The sequence below is a fragment of the Spea bombifrons genome, chromosome 2, assembly GCF_027358695.1.
Source record: "Spea bombifrons isolate aSpeBom1 chromosome 2, aSpeBom1.2.pri, whole genome shotgun sequence".
Classification (NCBI taxonomy): Eukaryota; Metazoa; Chordata; class Amphibia; order Anura; family Pelobatidae; genus Spea; species Spea bombifrons.
In genome coordinates this window covers 125,723,391-125,746,085 of record NC_071088.1, presented here as the reverse complement: position 1 = coordinate 125,746,085, position 22,695 = coordinate 125,723,391, and the positions used below count along the sequence as shown (strand labels likewise).

The window sequence follows — 22,695 nt, the reverse complement described above, 5'->3', positions numbered from 1 at the left end:
TACCACACAGGGGCATGAATTAGGTCAATCACAAAAATTCTGAACGTTTTACATTATACATACAACGTGATGCTGCCATGATTAAAAAGCCCAACAAGAACACACATCCCCTTCAAGAAGACAAAAAAAATCTTCTCATTTAGGTACCCCAGTATGGGTTTGCAAATTATTTATAATCTATTCTTTTCATATTTGTTTTAACAAATGCTATAAGAAAAAGTCCATTGGAAAAAAGACAGTAGATATTGCAAAACTGCTCCCAAAGCAAGCCAGTTTTCAACGCAATATATGGACTGAACACCTCGATCTGCTATGAAAACCTAGCTATTCATTTTTAGACCCAGCAGTTTACAGGGGCAAGCCGTGGTATGGCCAAACATTTTACAAACTTATAGGCTTGTGAGTTAATGGTTTGGACCTCTTTCCCTACACACCAGAGGTCTGAGCAGTTCCAAAGCCTACGTGTATTGTGTAGCAGATCAGTTTCTGAATGATACAGAATGGGATTCTCTAACCTTTATATTAGTTCAGTGACAAAACACAAACTTAAATTAACTTAGGAATTCATATATTTCTATAAGTAATTATCGATACGGGGCAGGAGCTAGACGATAAGCCAGTGAATGTGACAGCTTAAATAAATAGTTTGTCAAAACAGTGCCCCCTAAATAATAGGGGAATAAAACACTGTTCAGTTATTGATCCCAAGTGTATGACATGTCACCACACCGCAAGCTTCTTCATCCAAACACACCACACGGAAGCTAAAGGACACACATTCACTGCTTGTGTCCTCCACATTAAAAGATCATTGTCACAATCTGCAGTTTTTCTTTACTTTTTCCCCCATTTCTTTAGCGTGTCTTTAGTTTTCATCCTTTAGCGCAATTGTTCTCCTTATGTATGAACAAACAGATGCTTCGTCCGTACTACAGAGAGGTCATCTGTAAAACTGTATAAACTACAGGTGCTGCGTGACTTCCATGAGTCCTACTGAGCACCAAACGGATGTTATGGTTATCTATGAACGGAAGGGAGGGGGGACAAGATCAAATATTTGAATTCAGGTCCATGAAAACAAACGGCCATTTCTTATTTCTATGGCAAGCATGATACCTGAGCAAATTCATCAACTCTCATGATATTAACTTCTTTGTTTTTCCTTTATCCATGTTCATTGCTTCAACATGTGCAAACTGCGCTGATGCCCCCCTGAGCTCCCACTGTCCTTTTATTAATATATCTATATCATTTTATATATATTTATATATAATCAGTGCCTGCTTCTGTTTTCAAATGATCCAGAAAAGAAACGAGGCAGAACCTGCCCTCATCACAGTTCTCATTTAGTCTCGAGACTGGTAAAAGAGAATATAGCCTGATTCAGAGTTCTTTGAGATGTCCGATGTTAACCCATAGAATTCTTCAATAGCTTGTGCATCGATTTTCTGGAAAGAAACAAAAAACATTTTTGTACAGCTGGTCATTACATGGACATACAATCAGCTAAGCCGAAATGCACAAAAATATTGGAATTAGCATGCAATCTGCTAAATTCACCTTGGCATTCCGTGCACCAGGAAATTACTGCCCATACAACACTAACTTTGTACTGGTACCACTTTTTCATTTTCACCATATGTGTGTTTTATTAAGATTGTGCTTTTCTGTGTTTGATGGACCCACAGAAATTACACATCCATTTTTCAGAACAAATAGGGGCTTTCCTTTGAAACCATAGAAAGACGCAACCACCAAATAAGTATCAGCAGGTCTAAATTAGGTAAATACAGCCTCAGATGACCACATGACGTATTACAGCGTGCCATGATTTATACAACAAAAATAAAGCCAAATAACTTGAATTGTTTTCTGTATCAGTCTCTTACATTGTTGTGGAGGAATTTTGGCCCACTCTTCTTTACATGTCTTTGCTACAGTTTATTATGGGTTTGTGGGCACTTGCTTATGCACTCACTTTAGGTTCTGCAATAGCATTTCAATTGGGTTGACGTCTGGACTTTGACTGGCCCAATGCAAAACAAAAAATGCTCAATTCTTTTCTTTTTTAACCATTCCGCTGTAGATTTGCTAGTATGCATGACCCAGTTCTGGCCTTGCTTTTGATGTTGGACAGGTGCCTCACATTTGATTCCAGTACACGGAAGAGTTCATGCTCGAACCCCTGCGCCACCGTGCTTGACAGTTGTGCTTAAATGTGTTTGGTATTCGCCAAACATCTCGACTATGGTCTTGTCTGTCCAAAGGACATTGTTCCAAAAGTCTTCTGGTTTGTTCACATGCAACCTTGCAAACCTAAGCCGTGCAGCCATGTTCTTTTTTGAGAGAAGATGCTCTCTCCTGAAAACCCTTCCAAACAACCCATACTTGTTAAGTCTCTTTCTAATTGCGCTGTCATGAACTGTAGACTCTGAGATGTGGGTTTTGGGTGTATTGCAATTTCTCCAAGATGTCCACTCTTGGGAAGATTGGTAACTGTCTTGAATGTTTTCCACTTTTGAATAATCTCCCTGTAGAATGATGGACTTTAAATTGTTGGAAATGGCTTCATAACCCTTCTCAGATTGATGGGCAGCAACAATTGCTTCTCTAAGATCATTACTGATGTCGTTCCTTCTTGGAATTGTTTTAACACATACACCTGAATGCTCCAGACCAGCAAACTGCCAAAACATTGGCTTTTATAGAGGTGGCCACACTTGCTGATGATTTATTTGATTAAGTAGCAGACAGGTGCTGCTAATCACTATGGAAACAGTAAGGGTGTAGTCAGTTTTTCCACACATGGCTTCTCCATTTTGGCTTTATCTGTGTTGACTAAATGATGAAAATGTGTAAAAGGTCATGTGTTGCTGTTTACCTGAGGTTGTACTTACCAATGTGTGTATAAATACACGTGTTTGTGTCTAATCATGACTCTAATCACATGCAGAGCAACTACAACAAAAAAGGAAGTAATATACTTGAACACGTATTATAATAAAAATTCCCTTTTCAACATTATGGGTGGTATGTGTCTTCCTCGACCTCGGGTCCTCTACCAGAGGCCTGGGAGTTTGGATGTTCTGCGCTGTATCTTAGCGGTTCCTAGCACTGCACTCTTCTGGAGTGTTCTGATGTTGCCCTTTTGCCCAACTTAGAAGTCACAGCCCCTAGCGCTCCTATGACCACTGGGTCCACTTTGGCCTTCACTTTCCACATCCTCTAGTTCCTTTTTTCAGCAGGCCCTGGTACTTCTCATACTCTTTTCAGATATTCCTCTCACTTGGCACCGCTACATCTATCACCACTGCCGTCTTCTTCTTGTCTACTACCACAATGTCGGATTAATTGGTCAGTACCTGCTTGTCTGACTAGATCTGGAAGCCCTACAGGATTTTAAACCTGTTATTTTCCACAATATACTGTGGAATCTCCCATTTGGACTTGGGAGAGTTTAGCCATAAACTCCAAACAGTGCTTAATGTTCAAAGCAATGATCGTGCTATCAGAGAAGCTCAAGACACTTACCTCTACTATGTCATCATCAAACAGCAGCCAAAAATCATGACTCTTCACTATTGCAATATAATGTCCTCTGTTAGGTCCACTGTAAATACAGAAAGATATTGTGTTTAAGCTTGTCAGATGCTTCAAGGCTGAAACGATTGAACGGCAGAAAGCTGAACACTTGGATCAGTGAGGGTTTTGGGATAAATACTGCCAAAACAATTATACTGCTGCTTGCAGTAATAGTTTTAATTAATGAACTTTACTTATGGTTAAAACATTACTGACAAAAATACTATTATTGTTTTAGAACATCTGACCAAAATGACTTATCCGTTTTAGAAGCACAAGCTGTTCGACGAGTTATATGGCTCACAGCATTGTCCAGAGCTTATAGCCAGCCTTTTACTTAAATACATATTGATATTGCACACAATATCATACCAAGCATGAACATGATACCCGAGTACAAGCTTCATAAGAAAATGTGGAGCTTGAGGAATCCCCCTCAAATACATATATTAATGAGACTAAGCTTAAAAGAAGGAAAACAGGAGGGAGAGAAAAACAGAAGAACGAGGCGTAGAAATTGCGTGGAGAGCGCCATATGGCCCTCCACTGGGCTCTATGAGACTATTAGGTTGCGCTAAAATGGTCAACAGCCCTGTTAAAAGCTGCCACAGGACAATTGGGTTTATTTTTTTTAAAGCAAGAGTAGGCAGGAGAGTTAATGTTTCATCTCACTGTATTCACTATGCATTTAAAATGGTCTCAAAACAAGTTACCTTCCACAGTGGACTACCACAGCTACAAGGTCATACATTCTGTCCGGGTTGGTAGCGTCTCCTGACGTATTAAAAAGTCGAAGTTCTAAAGGAAATACTACCCTATATGACAGTTTTGTATATCGATGCAACTGATCCATGTACTTGAACCTTTTCAGGTGAAGAGCTAAAATCATGGGCAGCTTTTTTACTTTCATCCTGGGGAAAAAATAGAATAAAAAAAGAACAGATTAAAGCGTAGAAGGTCTATCGCGTAGTGTTGACCTTCATAAAAAGGACTATGCACCAGGATGACGTAAAAACCACAGTGAAGAACATAGTGTAGGAGGTCACCACACAACACGTTACTACGGGGTAACTGTCTCATTCAGAGGACCCTGCAGGACCCCCAGGATGGACTTTTATAGCACAATTCCTCTGGTTCTAATGATTATTTCAAGTAAATAAAGCATAATTCCGTGGAAAACGTTGTGTGTGACCCCTTTGCACAGATTTGCAGAATATGATGTTGCGATATAAAACAATGAAAATATCTCTACTACCTAAAATTGAAAGGTTCTGTCCCACACAGAATATGAATTGTCCTAGTTGGTTAAGCAAATTCACGCAAGGCAAAGTTTCCCCTGATTAAAGATTTATTTCTGGGGAGCATTTGGCATTCAACAGTAATAGAAAGGTTTCTGATGCTGCATTAAGTTATGAAGTGCCAAATTTTGTAGAAAGAACAGAAAATGTGAGAAATTTGAAGGTTTTACATACAGCAGAGTCCATTTCTTAAGTTATATTGCACTACATAGGGATACATTGGATTTTATTTGAATATTTTGTAAAGTATGTCAAATACAATATGATCTGCACATGATAAATGACAAGTAAGGGACTGGATTAACCATCGTACACGTCGCGATTTATTCTTAAAACCTTTGTTATTCAAACGTTAGATTGAATTTACCAGATGTTTCACGTAATGGTCTTCCGTATACAAAACTAAACCTGATGAACATCAGCTGTTCTAGAACTTTGCAGGATATGTGATACTTTTTAGTTCCTAAGAATAACGGTTCATATCAGTAACGTTCATTTACACTTTCAAATGGTGAGGGCGATGAAGGCTTTGGGCTTTATGACTAAAATAGCATTTATAGATCTGGTTTGTTGGAATGCTCAGGTATTTTAAGGTGACTTGGCCGGCACAATAAAAGGGATATAATGTATATAACAGCACAGTGATGTCATATGTTTTCAGTTATAAAAATGAAAATGTATACACTTGTCTCAATAAACTTGGCCATGAAAGGAAGGGAAGAAGCAACATCTATTTAACCCATAACTCTTCTAACTGCTGCTAGATACGCAAAACATTCCATCACTTAAGTTATGGTGACTACTATATCAGGTTACGAGGATGTGCTACAAATCAGAGTCTGACGTACAACCGCAGTGAAGAGACATTGCTTTATAACCGAGGTTGGTAAAGAGACGTTATAATTGTATTTACCTTTTGTGTGCTTCCTGTTTACTGCGACATTCTTCACAGTAATATTTATATTCACTACAGAGGGTTTCTGTGTTGCTGAAGCCTCTATATATAAAAAAAATGGACATTTTGATTAGAAACTGGAAAAAAGATAAGAGGAATAAATCCTGATATGTCTGAATCCTACATTTATTTTATGTGTGGATAGAACATCCAGGACCTAGTGCTGAGCACAGCCATACGGAGTCACAGCCAGCACTTCACCTCGTAAGGAAGTGTTGTGTCACGCAACAACGCTATAAGATCAGACACAAGCCTCCGGTGTAGGGCTGCAACAACTAATCGATAAAATCGATAATAATCGATAATGAAAATCATTGCCAACGAATTTCATTATCGATAAGTTGAATCGATTTTTATTGATTATAAAATAAGGGTTTTTTCAGAGCAAACGCTCTGAAAATACCCCTCATTATATAATCGTTTAGTCTCTGATCTCTCTGATCTCCCCGACCGGTAAACGAAGCAGAAGTGCCCGGGAGAGCCTGATGATCATTGCGATCTGCCGCCAAGGGCCAGAATACATCACTTTATAGAAGCCTTTCAAGACATTCTGCAGGAAGAACAGCTCGGTGGTACGGAGGTCCTGCTGTATCAAGTTCAAAATCCACACGTCCTTAATAAACTACAGCTTGCAAATGTAATGCTATGAAACCTGTTACACCGATGGCCTGGCCCATTATCCCATCGACACAAATACCGCTCAAGAATGGTTATTTTAACAAATGCTTTCAAGAGTCAAAGAACATACAAATTAATTAATTTCTGCCTTTTGTAAATCAACTATAATAAAAAAATAAAAACGCATACTTATAACACATCCTCAATAGCAGGGAAACACAAGGACCATGCGCTTATTTTGTCGTTATTGTACGAGCCCAGCCTATAAACATACATGCTTAGCTGCCAAGGTTTACTACGTATCAGACCCTCAATTAAGCCCTTAAGGCTAACGGGCAGCCCCTTAACCCATTAACCCCTTAAGGACAAAGAGCGGTCCCAAAACCCATTGAAAACAATGCATTTTGAGCCCGTACATGTACGGGCTTTGTCATAAAGGGGTTAAAAAGATAAGGCCCCAGAATGCCTTGTATTAAATCTGTATTAAGTCTGTGTTTTCTTTATATGTTGCTGTTTAAAATGCCGTTCCTCACTGACAAAACATTAACTGCACCTTCTGAAAAAATAACCCCAGGGCTCCTGCAACACTTTACCCCAGAAACAAACAAACGTATCAGGGCAACAAGGAAAGAAGAGCAGCCCCTTTGGAATCTTCAAGAACAATGTAATGAGAATACAATCGAGTGCTTATGATTACCGCCAATTACCTTAAACAATGAGTGATTGATGTATTTTGTTCCACGTCTACTGAAAGATCTAAAAAATCTTCATCTTTGCTGCTTATCTGCAGGATAAGAGAAAAGAAAAAAAAATCAAAAAAGTGACAAATGACTTCTAGAACAACATTCTTGGCTTGTCCTGGCTGGGATTAATGTTCTGTATATATCCCCGATCACCATCCCCGTTACATCTGTCTAACTGTACTGTTGCTAGCACCAATTGTAAACACAGAGACATTTTGTACGGGATCTATGTTTTGCATCATTTCATTATTTTTGTCATGCTACGGCCAGTTAATACCGATGATACGCACATTTATAACAAGCCTAACAGGCAACCATGTATAAATAACAACCGACACTCAGCTAACAGGTATTACAGGATTACCACTGCGCGCATGTATCTGGGTCAAAAAACAAATGGGGCAATAAAGGACTTAACAATACTTATTTAATACTACTTTACTCCTAGCTGTGAACCCAAAAGGCGGGTTTGTGAAGATGGCTTATGGCTGCTCATCCTGGTATAATACACACAACGTGAATGGTTTCTACACATTCTGGAAACGTATTACCAATAACGCAACCTGACCGATTCAGCCCCATCATCCATAATGCACAATCCCTGCCTTTTCCACGTTCATCACCTTTCCCTGCATCTTCCAACTTCCAGAACGGTTCGTTTAATTACCGCAATAGCAGATCCCTTTTACATTTTTAAGTTGACTTTCACAACATGAGTTTTTTGAATTTTAAAGAGCAAACGATACAGCTAATCCTAAAAGAAATAATCGCTCCGGTGGGGATGGCCGTATTCCCCGGTCGCAACCTACTCTCACACCGCTGATAATATATACTGCGAGTAACTATGGATATGGTTGTATGGGAATAGACACATTTATTCACGGACGTGTAAATCAAGGTCAGCGTTCGATATTCCTCGAAGAAAAAAAATAAAAAAACAGAGTGTGATATTAACACGTCTATGGAAACCGAAGTCTTCCGAGCGTCTTGCTTACATTTAACAAGCAACAACTCGTGCCAAGTAAAGAATACATCCCATGCTAGGTTAACGTTTGTTTGCATCATCAGTTTATCATGTAAGCTTTGAAAGGATGTTGCCTCATAAATATAAAAAATTAAATAAAAATGACAAAAGAACAAAACGGTTCTGGTTAAAAGTGTCTAAGTTATCCTCAGCAAGAGATGCTGCCGTATTATAAACACATTAGAGGAATGTTAGCGATGTAAACAGTTATGATTCATATTGTTATCAGCATGAGGTCAGAAATGACGCGAGCGTTACAAAAAGAAACCCGATGCCGCGACCCGGTAGAGTCTGCTTATATACAGCGAGAAGACTATTATCGTAGGTAATGAAGCGGTCCGTGTAACCAACATGGAACACAAAAGGTAGAAGTACAGAGAGAAGGGAGAGAAGCTTCTGTGTAGGCTGCAGGGAAAGCGAGGGGTTTACCGGGGGATGGCTGCAGGGAATAGAACAAAAGCAAAGGGAAATGTCTCTAGAGCAATGCGGCCTCTCAAGGACAGCTACGGCTTTATAGACCAGCACACCTCCCCGAAACTGCAAACAGATGAATATAAAGTGAAGGCAACCCGTTATCTATACATAAAGTAAAGCCTTAGTGCAAATAAGCAATTGTAAGCTTGTAAAATGGGCATAACCATGGATTTGCCATATATAATTTACATATTTAACCAAATGTGTTTACAGGCCAGCTGACCGCAGTCCAAGTAACCCAATATAAGCAGCGGCTTAGAGTCTCTACTGAGCAGACCGCTGATAGACGGGGAAAGACCATTGAAATTGTGTTGTTGGCTTGTCTGAACATCTTTTTATTAAAAGAGCACTCCGGGTACTATATGAACGTTAATACAGAATAGAGTGCTCCCTTTAAACTTAAGCTTATGACAGCCAAGCGGCACACTATATTTTAGCTTTTTTCATCCAAATTAAGAGGTGATGATTTGTGTCAAATTTCTAGGAGATCTAACAAGACAGGTCACAGATAACCCCTGGAAATCTCACACAAGCAAGTGACTGGCTAGTTGGAGGTAGCCCCTTTAACATGACATGGACACGTGACACACACAGGATTACCGTTTCACAAGTAAGACATCTGGTTTCGTTGGTTAATGTTCCCTGAAAGATCTCGTGGACCCAGGTGGGGTCTGGTGTGCTGTTATTGTTCTCGTTGTCGATATTACCATTGGGTATTCTGCCATTTTGCTTTTCTTGCTTTCGCTCTTCTTGCAGAATATCAGCTATCGTGTTGAGCAGATAGTTTAAGAATTCGTGGGCATCTTGCTGCATATAGTTGTCAAAAAGCTCTGAAAAGCAAACATGTCTTGTTTAAGTCTACATTTGCCCCACAACATGCTTTGGCGTTCATAAAACATACATTCATTGTACAAGCTCCAGATAAAATAGTCAAAAGTGCTAGAACGGCAATGTGAAAGCTGTACCCATCTGAAGAGACCTGCGAGTTTAAATTTATTTTCTATATCTGCCCAAAAGGCACCCAGCTACGACACGATTCAGTTTTGTCTTGGGCTAGTAAGGCTATATCCATTTTTCTTATTGAGCCAAACCTCATACAGGTTCAGCAGCATTTATTAGACTTGCGCAGATGGACCATGCACGATTCAGACAAATTATAGTTTCTATTTTGGCCCATTCGCCTTCCATCCTTTTGGTTCAGATGAAGCTCCGTTGTCACGCGCTCTCTCACAGTCTCTCTACCTGTCGACCTCTTCTGCGTCCGTCTCATTTCCCGCAGTTCCGCTTCTTCTCTTGCCTCTTGTTCTTCTGTTTTTCTTTGTCTGCTTCTCAGCGGAAATGGCCATTCTGCAAAAGAAACAGGGAAAGGCTGTCCCCGTGGCTCTGCCCTTTTGCGGAAGTGCACAGCGAGGGAACGAAAACGCAGATAGAATCGAGGGGAAAAAGGCGCAGAAACACTTTTTTCTCAGCGAATCTACCTTCATTATTCTTGCCTCCTGGTGCCCTTCCGCAAAGGGGCGGGGCCACAGGGATAGCATTTCCCTGTTTCTCCAATAGGGGGAGACGTGTGCACAGAGGCTCCACTTTTTGCTCCAGTGAACGGGGAAGCAAAGAAAGACGACACAGGGAGAAGCGGAGCTGCGGGAAAGGAGACGGACACACAAGCAGTCGGTGGAGCAGGTAGGGAGACATTGCGAGTGTGAGTGAAATATAATAAAAAAAAAAAAAAAAAAAAAAAATCAATCCAAGCTTCAGAACCCTTTGTTTTGTTTTTTTCGTTTCTTTGGGGGCCCCTCCTTGTTTACGGACATTCGTACGAATTAACAAAATCAGCAAATTGCATTAAAGTTGAAATTTTTACTAATCCTAACACACGAGTCTAATGGTCATGATTATTTTTATTTATTTTTAAGTTTTTAAGACATAGACACCTCCTATATAATTCTGAGATGTCAAACACCAAACCCATACATCCTAAGATATTTAGCCCTTAATATACTTGTCAGTGTTGCTGCTATAATATTTTCTGACTTGGGCTGTAATTACAGTTCGTGACCTTCGGCAGAGCGTGTTATTGGAGCGTTCTGATTCTCACTGAAATGTGCCTCTGTCAGTAATTGACAGGCGGTTCTCCGTGTATTCATTCGGAGCCATAAAGGTTTCCCTGACCAAGTCAATCGGCAGATAATGGCCATTTCGCTGATAACACTAATAGCCATGCCTCTTCCCCAGATAATCTGACAGCACGGAGAATTGCCCCATTTCATCTACGGTGGCCTTATACCTTCAAGAGTTAACTTCCAAGCGAGGATCCGTTCTGTTCACAGCACAAAAGAATGTGATTAAACACAAATAACTAACTCAATGAACTTCTTATAACATTTCTACGTGGGCATAAAAATGTAACTTTATAATGAAGACTCATCCACAGCATTTTCTATGGTAATCAGACTGTTTGGATTAATGCCGCCTACAGCGGGAGATTGCAGAAAATGTCAAATGTAAAAGAATCAATGCAGCCGACTGATAAAGCCCTTGAGACTACAAAGCGATTGCCGTCCCTGAAGCACCGCACCTTTTTTTATCTCATTCCCTTACATTTCTGGCTCATCAGCTTTAGTGCTTTAAGACTTATCGCATAAGTAGCAGTAAGACGTAGCTCTCCATCTGTGGGGAGGAATGATGTTCAGCCTGCGCGATCGTCAGGCTTAAACAGATATTTGGGGCACCTAAGACCCCAGCACTTAATTACGGAACTGCGCTAAATCCATCTCATTCCCCAAAAAAGATATTATAAATGTTTTGCTTGCTGCTATTTCAGTAATAAAGTTATTTGACCAGTTAATTGCCCTTAACTTGTGTATCAGATTAATGCACTTTGACCAATAACTTTTGCGGACAAACATCAGACACTCAAGTGAAAACACTCTGAAAAAGGAACGCCAAATACCATTTTCTTTGCGTAATCTGGTAATGAACTTCTTTGGCGGTATCACCCCAACCTTTTTTTTCTGCGTGGCGATGCTGTGGAAGAGGTCCGCTAAGCACGTAAGGAGATTCTCCTTCTTCCTGGGCTGACTTTTATAAGCGAGAACTTTTTCCCGAAACGGACGGCAAAAATAAAGCGCTTGAAGGACAGAATTGCAATAGCAGGTGTTCCCAAACTGCAAGAATCCGTAAAGACAAAGAAAATGAATATTAAACATGCACTGGGTCATCTTGACAGGGTCTGAGTGAAACATACTGCACATGATATATATTATTGCCAGCGGATTTATAGATCATGGTAAAGCATGGTGATCTTTAATAATAATAAACATTACGAGTAAATCTACACTGATGTAATTGCAGGTTTTCTGGAACTGCCCTAATAAAAAGGGTCTTCAATTAGGAAACTTTACATTGCGCAGACGGGAGCAGATGAATAAATTCAAAAGAGGCAACACTTAACCCTTTAAATGCTAAAGGGATAAGTAAACAGATACCCCGAATACTTAAAACCATGACCTCTGGCAGTTGAATGGCACGTGCCCTGTGTGGGTTTACTCAGCCCTCGCTAGCCTGGTTACAGCCTGATATGCTAAAGTACATAAATACCTTGTTTTCAATCAAATAATCCTTATATTATACTTCTATATTAGTTTAGTTCTAAGAGGAACTCCTGAAAGCTTCTGCTTTTCTTGGTTGGGAATCGGTGTGCGGGTTTCAGCGATATTAAGTGTAAGCCTGATCGAGATCTGTCTCTCCAGGTGGTGGGCCGAGCATTATCTAACAAATTTACAGTCCTGAAGATCACTCCATCCCTGCTGAAAGCCTAAGGCCTGACCTAATCAACGACAATCAGCAACAGAACAGTTAAAATACATATACTCACATTGACTAAACCGAAATAGTGCTCATTCACAGGAAACTGTTCAGGACCAATCTCTTTCTCTAATGCCGAGGCATTGGCGCCCTAGATAAAGTGTAAAGAGACAATAGTTAGATACTATTCCATGCACATTAACAGCTACAACCTGAAGAAAAGGCATTAGACGGCAGACAATGCAACCAGTTCTCTGCTGGTATGACTGCAGAGCAGTTTAATCATCCCATTAAAGCTACTCTCAGCAAGACGCCGATTGCAAGCAAGGGCTAAGACATGATTTCATGAGTCTCCTGGTGTGAGAAGCACAACAGACGAGGATCTCTCATACTTTAATTCAAGGGCTCCTCTTGGGCATTTGGATGAAATATTTCAGCACAAACGTGGATGCTCACAAACCTATTTAATTTCACCATTAACGCAATAACAGAGCATTGGACACATGCAGAATTGTAATAGTAACTTTTTCCCACTAAACGATAAATAGTCTCCACTTTTGTTTTCGACACCAGCCCAGTAACAGGAGCAATTATTTTGTGTGCCTTATTATTTCAATTACAAGCTTTCTATCCTAATTCACTTTTGAAACAGCATCAGGTTCACAGTTTGTGGAGGGCTTGTTTCTACACGGTGCCGGAAACATTCCTCAGAGATTTCGGTCCATATGGAGATGATGGCATCACGCAGTTGCTGCAGAGTTGTTGGCTGCACATCCATGATACGAATCTCCCGTCCACCGCATCCCAAAGGTGCTCTATACTGGATTGAGATCTGGTGACTGTGGAGGCCATTGGAGTTCAGTGAACTCATTGTCATCTTCAAGAAACCAGTTTGAGATGATGTGAGATGACATGGTGCATCAGAAGATGGGTACACTGGGGTCATGGGAGGGACATGGTCAGCAACAATACTCAGGTAGGCTGTTGCGTTTAAACTATGCTCAATTGGAACTAAGGGCCCCAAAGTGTGCCAAGAAAAGTTCATCTCCAACCAGTCTGCCCATTCTCCTCAGACACACAACTGCCGCTCACAGAATATTTTCTCTTTTTTGGACCATTCTCTGTAAACCCTAGAGATGGTTGTGCGTGAAAATCCCAGTAGATCAGCAGTTTCTGAAATACTCAGACCAGCCCGTCTGGCACCAACAACCATGCCACGTTTCACGTGACTTAAATCCCCTCTCTTCACCATTCTGATGCTCAGTTTGAACTTCAGCAAGTAGTCTTGACTACGTCTACCTGCCTAAATGCCTTGAGTTGCTGTCATGTGATTGGCTGATTAGCTATTTGTGTTAACAAGCAATTGAACAGGCGTTCCTAGTGAAGTGGCCAGTGACTGTATATACTATATACACACACAAAGTGCTGTGAAAATTTGCCCCTTCCTGATTCTAGTACGCATATATGTGCCACACAAATGTTTCAGATCATTCAACTAATTTTAATAGTAGACAAAGATAACTCGAGTAAACAACGCAATTTGAAATAATTTCATGTATAGATGGAAAAGAGATATCCAACCATACCCTGCCCTATATGAAAAAGTAATTGCCCCCTTGGTTACTAAATAAGCCAATGAATCATCTTTAGCGGAAAATCGGGATGAATTTCACTAGAGACAACCAGGAATGACAACCCAGCCCTGCGGATTCTAAACTTCAATTAAAGAATTCAATTTATTATTAGAACCTGGCACAGCAGCTGAAAAAGTTTTAAAAAGCAGCACGATGCCAAGATCTAAAGAAATTCAAGACGAGATGAAAGAACGGGTCTGGAAAGGGTCACAAAGCCGTTTCTAACATACACAAAAAGAGAGGTTGGAATGCAGCACTCAGCAGTGAAATGGTGCACGAGCCAGGGTACCACCAAGTCCCTCAATAAATCCAAAATAAAGAAGCAGAGGCTCAGCACTTCAAATAATAAGGTGAGTTTATTTCACACAGGCAACGTTTCGACGCACAGGTCTTTCTCAAGCCATTTCTAAGGCTCCAGGGCTCCAGCGCACCTCCGAGAGCCGGTATCTCCCGCTTGCTGCAGCTCCTGGATAAGCTTGTGTTTATTCAGTGTTATACTTAATTAATGTTCTTAGAGTCAACAATTAGGTTCTACTTTATTATATTATTAAATAAAAGACAGCAGCGGCAGAGTGAATGGAAAGAAGCAGCCAGCGCGCTCACTCAGAGCCCATTAAAAGGTATTTCTCAGACGATTTACGTGCTACTTGTCTTGTAGGGCAAGATAATGAGATCCCCGCAGAAATGGCGTAATTACAGACTGCCTGTTTACAGCTCGGTCATTTACTTCATCAAGCAGGACTCCTTTCAGAAATAGACGGCTGGCATATAGCTAGATAAAAGAAAACATATTTCCCGAAAGCAGATCATCTACTTATCCCAGCGTCGGTTATCAAATATATAAACTGAGCTTCCACTTATACCTCAATACACGTTCCGGAAAAGTGACACAAAGCGATAATAAGATATCACAAACACGGTTAAAGCCGTGATAAAAAAAAAAAAAAAGGGTATAAATAAAAACAGAGCAGGAAGGCAGAATTACATTGGATTTATTCAAACAGTCAGTAAAATATAAAAATATAAAATCACGCACAACAACAAACTGGTACAAATGAGGACCTTGCTCTCGGAGCTTACAATCTAACGGTTTCAAGTAGAGAGCTGGGTAGAGATAAGCTGAGTCAGGAGGATCTGTAGAGGTTGTTGGTCATATATGTAACGAGAAGGATAAACTATTGCCTGAAGGTTTCTCCTCCAATATATAAGTCAAAGGTCCCCATAGAATCCACTCTTGGTTATGATAACTAAATAGAGGTGGTCGCAGAGACGTATTCATTAGTCAGGAGTATCGAGGTATGACTTTGCTGCGTATAATAAAAGGACAAATCCAAAGAAGGTGTGAACGCGCCCTACAGTTTATTAAATGTACATTTCCATGGATTGTATGCAAATCAGCGCATGGATTATTTGGTGGAGTAATAAAAGAGCCCCACTCGCCCTGGTTGGCCCCTACTGAATTCAGGAAGCATACGCAAGCACACGTAATAAATACACGGCAGCAGACGCAGTCCATCACGTTCATGCTCACTGAACATCAACGTTCAGCTAGGACACGTGTAACCGGCTGCCGCTACTCCCATTCAACGGCAGCGCCACAGAGACACACGAGGAGACAAATCAAACGATCGAGCACATTGTCGACGTCAATACAAAAGTGTTTACAGCGGCGAGTAACAAGCAGGCAAATGCGGTAAGACCCGACGCTCTATATAAAACTGGGCTTCAGGTTTAAACCAAGTGCAACCTTTAATGTAAGCTACAGAGGTGCCCCTAGAGGACTTCTCATGCGCAAATATGTTTAAGACATTTGTTTTCGCTTGGATGCAAAAATAAAACACACAGGAAAAACAACTGCCAAAAACATTTACGATCTGAAGCAGGATTTGTCTTCATGGGGCTATTTTAAACATTAATGCACCAACAAACCTCAGCGACCAGTTCCGTAACCCCTTCGTGACAATGGCTGTTTTAGCATTTCTGCGGTGCTCGTGTTCAGCTGTAATTCACTGAACCCAGACGAGCTTTTGGCTTTATGTCCCACTAGATCGCCTGGAAAACCCATCTTTCTGTCGAAGGCGTCCAGCTCCGCAGGCCGGGACTCCTAATGACAACATGGATCCTAATGTGCGCTGTTTCAGAAGTTATCATCCCACCGTTTGAGTTCAAACAAACAAAAAAATTAACCGCCTCATACTACAAGTGAAACATGACAAGATGCTAACAAGGAAAGTGAAATGAATTGCGTTAATGCATTGGATGAAAGCATTTTACAAATTGCTCCAACTATGATTTCATAGCAGCAAGAGCGAAAACACTTTCTCAACATGTCGTTCCGGCTATAAATACTTTTCATCTGTGATGATCTGCTCAACAAACAAATCATCTCCATTGGTTTCCCAATATCAGGCAATTGTATAATGTTACTTTAATGGGCAATTAGCTTCAGAATGAAACAGACGCCTATAGCTACGGAAATAATGTGCCTACAACCAGCAGGAACACCGGCAAATTCCCGTCCACAACACCTCGAAATATATCATAATAATCTACAAGGAGGGTGGAGAGAACTAGAGAACTTAGAGGCAGAGCGGGGCCATCATATAATATACCTTTAAAGATTTGAAAGTATATAAGAACTGGCCCTCCGGTCTTAGAAAATATATATATATATATATTTGAATATATTTATATATCAGGGGTGTTGGTTTTGATGGGGAGGACCACATTTGGAAATCTAGCCTAGGAGCAAATACTCCTATGATGCTGGCGATAGAATATAAAGATATGGGATTGCCAAGTGGATAAAGAGGCCTTTGAAATCTCCATGAGGCCCATTACTTTTCAAACAAATAAAGCTCTCAAATATAATATCTCCAAAATATCAATAAAAGTAAGGTATTTTATTCACTGAAGCCATATGAACGTGCATGCAGTGTCATAAATACATAAACAGGACACAAAATATATAAAATGCTCTCTATCATGAATCAAACCAAGAAGAATAGCATGAACAGAAGAACAGCCACATAAAAGCCTTCGCATAACAGCCAATAAATCCTAAACAGTGTACACCTTCAATAAAAAAAGTACCGCTACACTCATAATGGGAATTACAGACACAGATTAACTAGGTTTGTGTGAAAAGCAGCGATCTGTTACACAACCACAGGTGTTTTTTACCTGCTTACTGGCAATATGAAGGATCTTTTATACAATGGGAGGGAAAAAAACAAGCAACTTCTCTACATGCGGGGTAAAAATGGCTTAAAAAGAAGAAGAAGAAAAAAAAACACAGTACTATGAGAAAATATCACTTGCGCTGTAATAATCTCCTTAGAGCACGCAGCCGAGCAATTAATTAGAAAGCCATTCCGGAGCATTCATACGGGACCTCTGGGATCCTCCCGAGTATGAAGGTTTAGAGTCTTCATTAGGCAGAATCAAGCTGCTGCTCTGTAAGTCCTGCATACATCCCCTACGCCCAGAAGGTTTAATGCATCCGGTACAGGCGCAGGCACGCACAGGCTTTCCCCAAGCGAACAGCCTGCAATAAACCCACTTGAGCCCATATGACCCAGCTATATGACCCACAAGGTGGTCCTAGTCTGCTGTGACACGGGAAACCCATTCGTGAAGCCAGCAGCGGGACATTGGATGCCATTTGAAGCAGTGATATTCATGCTCCGTACTGAAGAGCGCTCCGCAGCTCTCTTCTTCAGAGGATACCAGCGCGGCTTTTCTCTTTTACAGAAGTCTTTCATACTTTTAAACAAGCAAGACCACCACCTGGAAGAGCCCCCCCTGCACAACAGAAACATTCGCGTGCCGCGATCACAGATAAGGTACACGCAGTGCTGCCGTACACGTGGTATGTACCACATATGTACCATGTATATACCGCATAATCCACGAGGAAGCGGAGCGCAGTTTAGGCAGTATAGATAACACCAGAGGAGTAATGGGCCCTTAGGGCAACCATGGAATATGACAGGAGAGTCACACAAACTGGTAGCCAGAAAGCAAGACTACCTCTGTCCAGCTCATAGACTTGGTTAAGACTGCATTCTATAAATCATTTACTCAATCAACTTCGTATCATTCAGTGTCATCACCAGTGTCCTACATAGATGACATGTAATAATATTCTGCCAGCAACTACTATCAATTACCGATATAACACGGCAATGGTTATTGAGTGGTTTTCTGGAAAGAAAATAGGAATCACATTTAATAGCACAGTAGTAACAATTAAAGGGACGTTATACCAACATGGCTGCACAGTCTGCGGAGTATGAGATCCAAGAGTTTTCATGGTATCTGGAGGAACAGCATCTCTTATACTTAAGTTAAATCTGGTTAGTATGATTTTATGTCTATCAACACTGCTTATGTCTATGACACTGCTTTTACCATATGGTCAGTTCCGATAAATATTTATTCCATGGAAAGTGCTTTAGATCAGTCAGTTGGGTTTTCATTCTGAATTTTATGTTTCCTTACCCCACCGTTTAATGTCTGAACCTACCGACCCACAGACTAGGCCAAAATTATAAGACTAAACGAGCAAGAAAACAGTACAAACGTACAGACCTAGAATTTGACAGCACTTCTACGAGTAGGAGACAGAGCCAATTGCACGAGTATGACACTAAAAACATGCCGCTCACTTCCACAACTATATCTGTAGCCTAACCGCCTCATCCTCGTTAGCCTTCAGACACTTTCTCTATGGATGTTCTTTCTTACTCTGGCCTACATGTCAGTCACACCCTTACACCTGGAGACAGACTACAACATCATCCATTCTCAACTCTTCACCCGCAAAATACATCTGGAATATTATCATCTTTTTTTTTTTATATAGCGCCAACAGTTTACGCAGCACTTAACACAATACATAGATTCAAGGGGTATGACAAGACAAGAATTGACGGACTAAGACAAACCGATACATTAGGTGAAGAAAGCCCAGCTCGCAAGTTTACAATCTACCTCCTTTCCTCACACAGCTAATTCATTCCCTTATAGAAACCCATCTAGATTATTGCAGCTCCATACTTCTTATCGGCTTCCCCCTCTCGCCTTTCACAGCTCCAATCCATCTGAACGTTAATCTTCTTATCCCACCACACTTCATCCGCTCCCCCCACTCTAAAAGGCCCTCCTGACCTACAGAACCCTTAACAATAATACACCCCCTAAACTCCTTATTTGAGAATACTTTGTACTGACAATGGCTGCTGTCTATTCATCCGTCGTCACTGAGAATCCACCGATGCAGCAGCATATAATCTTTCCTTCTCGTCCTCACAACCTGTGTTCTGAAAGAAACCACCTGTTCTTATCACCTCCAAGATCTGCAAACCACAGACTCCATCCTCATCCAAGCAAGTGTCTCTTTCTCATCCCTCCTCCTGGCACGGAGCCTCTTCTTCTCTACCTGTATGTTTCCAGTTGTAAATGTTACGTGATTTGGAGTCGTTACGTTTATCCGGGCTCGGCCAGCATAGTCAGAGGCTTTAAACGTTACGTTTCACCCGGACGTTGGCCTGAAAATGGTAAGTTCAATCTACAGTTACACGTTTACCCCGTATTTGTGTGATGGCTGTTTAAAAACTCACGATCCGGGTAATATATGGCAGCCATTCTTTGTATTTACGAGTGATATTTGACACTCTAAAGGACGCGAGTTGGGGGGGGGTTGATTCTTTTCATCAGATGAATAGACGGCAACAATTAATTCATGACAATTATCACTGTAAGACCCTCAATGCTTCTGAGCTCCATTACGCTTGGTTTTATTGTCGCCCCCCTTGAGACTCTTCAATTAAAAATCCAGGCCCCACACATCAGCGATATTCCTTTTTATTACAAAGATATCACGGCCGACTTAAAAACAAATCTGTTAATGTATACTAACGGAAGACTTTATGAATTCCTTTATGCTTTTAAGATGGCAACAAAAGAATCACATTTCCATTATATAATATATGTATTACATATGCGATACGCGGTAAAAATCTTTTAAAATGCTGCGTTTCCTTCACTTTTGATAGATGCTATTGGTTATATTGTTATTGTCCAAAACCCATGTGGCCAACATCAGAACGCCTCCATCCCAATCACCCAGAGGTGACTCAGGCAAATCTAGAACGGAAAGGAACGTCGTCAGCCTGGCCATAAACAAATATATTAGCTTAACGCTTGGTTTGGGAAAGTAAACTATGATGCGACCAACGACAATATCAACATCCATGTCGGCTGATGTTTAGCGGAGTGATTCTTCCCCGTAACAGCACAGAACACATATACATACACACACACATATATATACATATGCAGTACCGGGTTAAGTCCTTGGCACGTTGGAGCTTACACTTCCTACACCTGCGCAGTCAGAGCACACTAAAGGATTACACCGGCCGCCATGAAAAGTGGAGGACACGCTCACAGGCATTTCACGAGTCCAGCTCCGTATATAATTCAATAAATAAAAAATAGAATCCTATCTTATGTCTGTGTCACTGGAGTTGCCATCGTCATTGGTTATTCTTGGGGCTGGTAGGATTATTCCTACCCATTGAGCAGCCGATTCATTTAAGCAGCCTTCGTAGGGAAGGAATTTGAGAACGGCAATTAAAACGCAGGTCCGACAGATTCCCCTAAGGTGCAATACCGTCTTTAAAAGCAAATACCTCCAAATACAATCACATTGATTACACGACAGAAAGAAATAAATTAGATGGATTATGCAAGAACGCCATGAAAGCGACGGCTCCCCTTTCCGTTTTGGTTGATTGACAGCTGAACGCGCTGACAGAAATCCAGCCTCATGTGGAATCTTAAAATCTTCAACCTCTGACACAGATGATTTCATACAAAAAGCACAAGCGAAACATGAAAAAAAAAAACGAAGCAACCAAACGGTGACCACTAAACCATTTCTATATATTATATAAAAGGCTAAAGCAGAGCGAAAGGCCAGCAGTTACAAGCAGCAGTCTGTGCCATTTAGTTGCTCGGCTCCTTCTATTCCGTAACGCAGCGAGATCCGGCGAGCGCAGACCAGCCGCGCGTCTCAAAGCTTTTCCCGTCAAACCGACGCCGGGTACAACGTTCAGGTATTAGGGATTTACTCATAAGGGGGATTTCACTGACAACTCAAAAGAAAAACACACACAAAAAAAATGTGAAAAAATCCCAAGTTGCTGCCATCAGGTTGTTTGTAATTATTTGGGGAGCTGCAGTTATCATAATTTAATATCTGTGCCCAAAACAGCCGGGAAATACAGCGGAAAGCCAATAACCCCACATGATGCACGTTACATAGAATATTACATGTAGTACATAATATATAGAATGACCCGCATTTCAACACATGGCGCGTGTGTATATACGTGTGTGTGTGTGTGTGTGTGTGTACATGTATGTGTGTGTGTATATATACGTGTCTGTGTGTCATTATATAAATATATATGTATAATCTTCTGCTAGTCAGGAAGCCCTGACACTTGCCCTTGACCCGTAGTCGTGCACAGCGGGGAGGCTCGTAGTTGGGAAGGGGGTATGTGCCGGTGTCCCGGAAGGTGTCCGCGGCGTTTACATTGCAAGCTGCTGATTAAATCGTGTTGAGGAGCGCTGGAGCCATACGCGGGACCGCTTCCTATGTGCGGTTTTATAAATATTACAATAAATAGAAATTCATTCATAAATGCACCTTTCGAGCAGAGAAATGACCCCCCGGGGCGGCTACTGTGCACCTGTCAGACTCACCTACCTGAGCAGGTTCACCGAGCCCCTGCAGCTCACAGGCTCCATTAGGCCCCGTTTCATCCTCGGCCTTTCCTACACAGCAAAGCCGCAGCTCAAGCACTCTACATCCCTATCATCTATCCCCAGCTTCCGCTATGTCAGCAATGCCCGCTCAAGGCCGCCCAGGCATTTTCCAGCCTATTCCCCGGTATGGTCCACCTACCATGGTACAGATAGAAGCGATTCTGGAGACTGTCATTAGGATTTCCATCCGCCCGGCGCCATCTTCGCCCGATCACCGCCAGCAGACAGGCCGGAGCCGCGCGCCCCCGACCAGCGGACACTCCGAGCGCGTGCTCGACGCTCTACGGACAACCACCCGTAAGGCGCGCCCCCGGGGCTTAGGGCAGTAACCCGCGTGCTTACCAGGGGCAGCCGCCGGAGGGGAGGGCAACGATGCAGAGCGAGATGCCCTGTAAGAGGCGTGGCCGCTCAAAAACACGCGTGACTTTTCTTCCACCCGAGTGTCAGGGAGAAAATGATCATGCGTTATAGGGCGTTTCTTGGAACGAGAAAGAGTCCTGTGCTGGTCACGTGATGCTTAGAGCAATAAACCAAAGTTCCCAACGGAAACTGGCCTGTGAGATGAGGGCTCTTCGCATTTCCACACAGTGGAAAGTGAAGACCCCTCAGACCCTTTGGTGGGCGGAGACATCCCTCCTAACCCAGCCCACACCTGCTACAGGTGCCTGTGGGGGTGGGGCAGAGGTGGCAGTAGGCAGTTTTTCTGAGGGAGAGCATCTTTTGG

At 41.6% G+C, this 22,695-nt stretch overlaps 1 protein-coding gene across 1 annotated transcript; it reads right to left on the bottom strand.

Annotated features, from left to right (window-relative positions):
• Positions 1–849: 849 nt before the first annotated feature.
• Positions 850–22,474, bottom strand: USP12 (ubiquitin specific peptidase 12). Its single transcript, XM_053456403.1, has 9 exons — positions 22,111–22,474; positions 12,569–12,649; positions 11,645–11,858; positions 9,295–9,524; positions 7,161–7,237; positions 5,794–5,877; positions 4,296–4,493; positions 3,532–3,610; positions 850–1,448 (listed from the first exon to the last, which is right to left on the bottom strand). The coding sequence occupies exons 1-9, from the start codon at positions 22,156–22,158 to the stop codon at positions 1,347–1,349; spliced, it is 1,113 nt and encodes a 370-aa protein (XP_053312378.1). The 5' UTR covers positions 22,159–22,474; the 3' UTR covers positions 850–1,346.
• Positions 22,475–22,695: the final 221 nt, after the last annotated feature.

Bases quoted from the DNA above. Each gene is read 5' to 3' on its own strand.
- USP12 (XM_053456403.1), bottom strand. From the start codon at position 22,158: ATGGAAATCCTAATGACAGTCTCCAGAATCGCTTCTATCTGTACCATG. The intron at 11,859-12,568 runs GTGAGTATATGT...GGATTCTTGCAG, and splicing joins ACTATTTCGGTTTAGTCAAT to TTTGGGAACACCTGCTATTG. The intron at 9,525-11,644 runs GTATTTGGCGTT...TTTGCTTTTCAG, and splicing joins CAGATTACGCAAAGAAAATG to AGCTTTTTGACAACTATATG.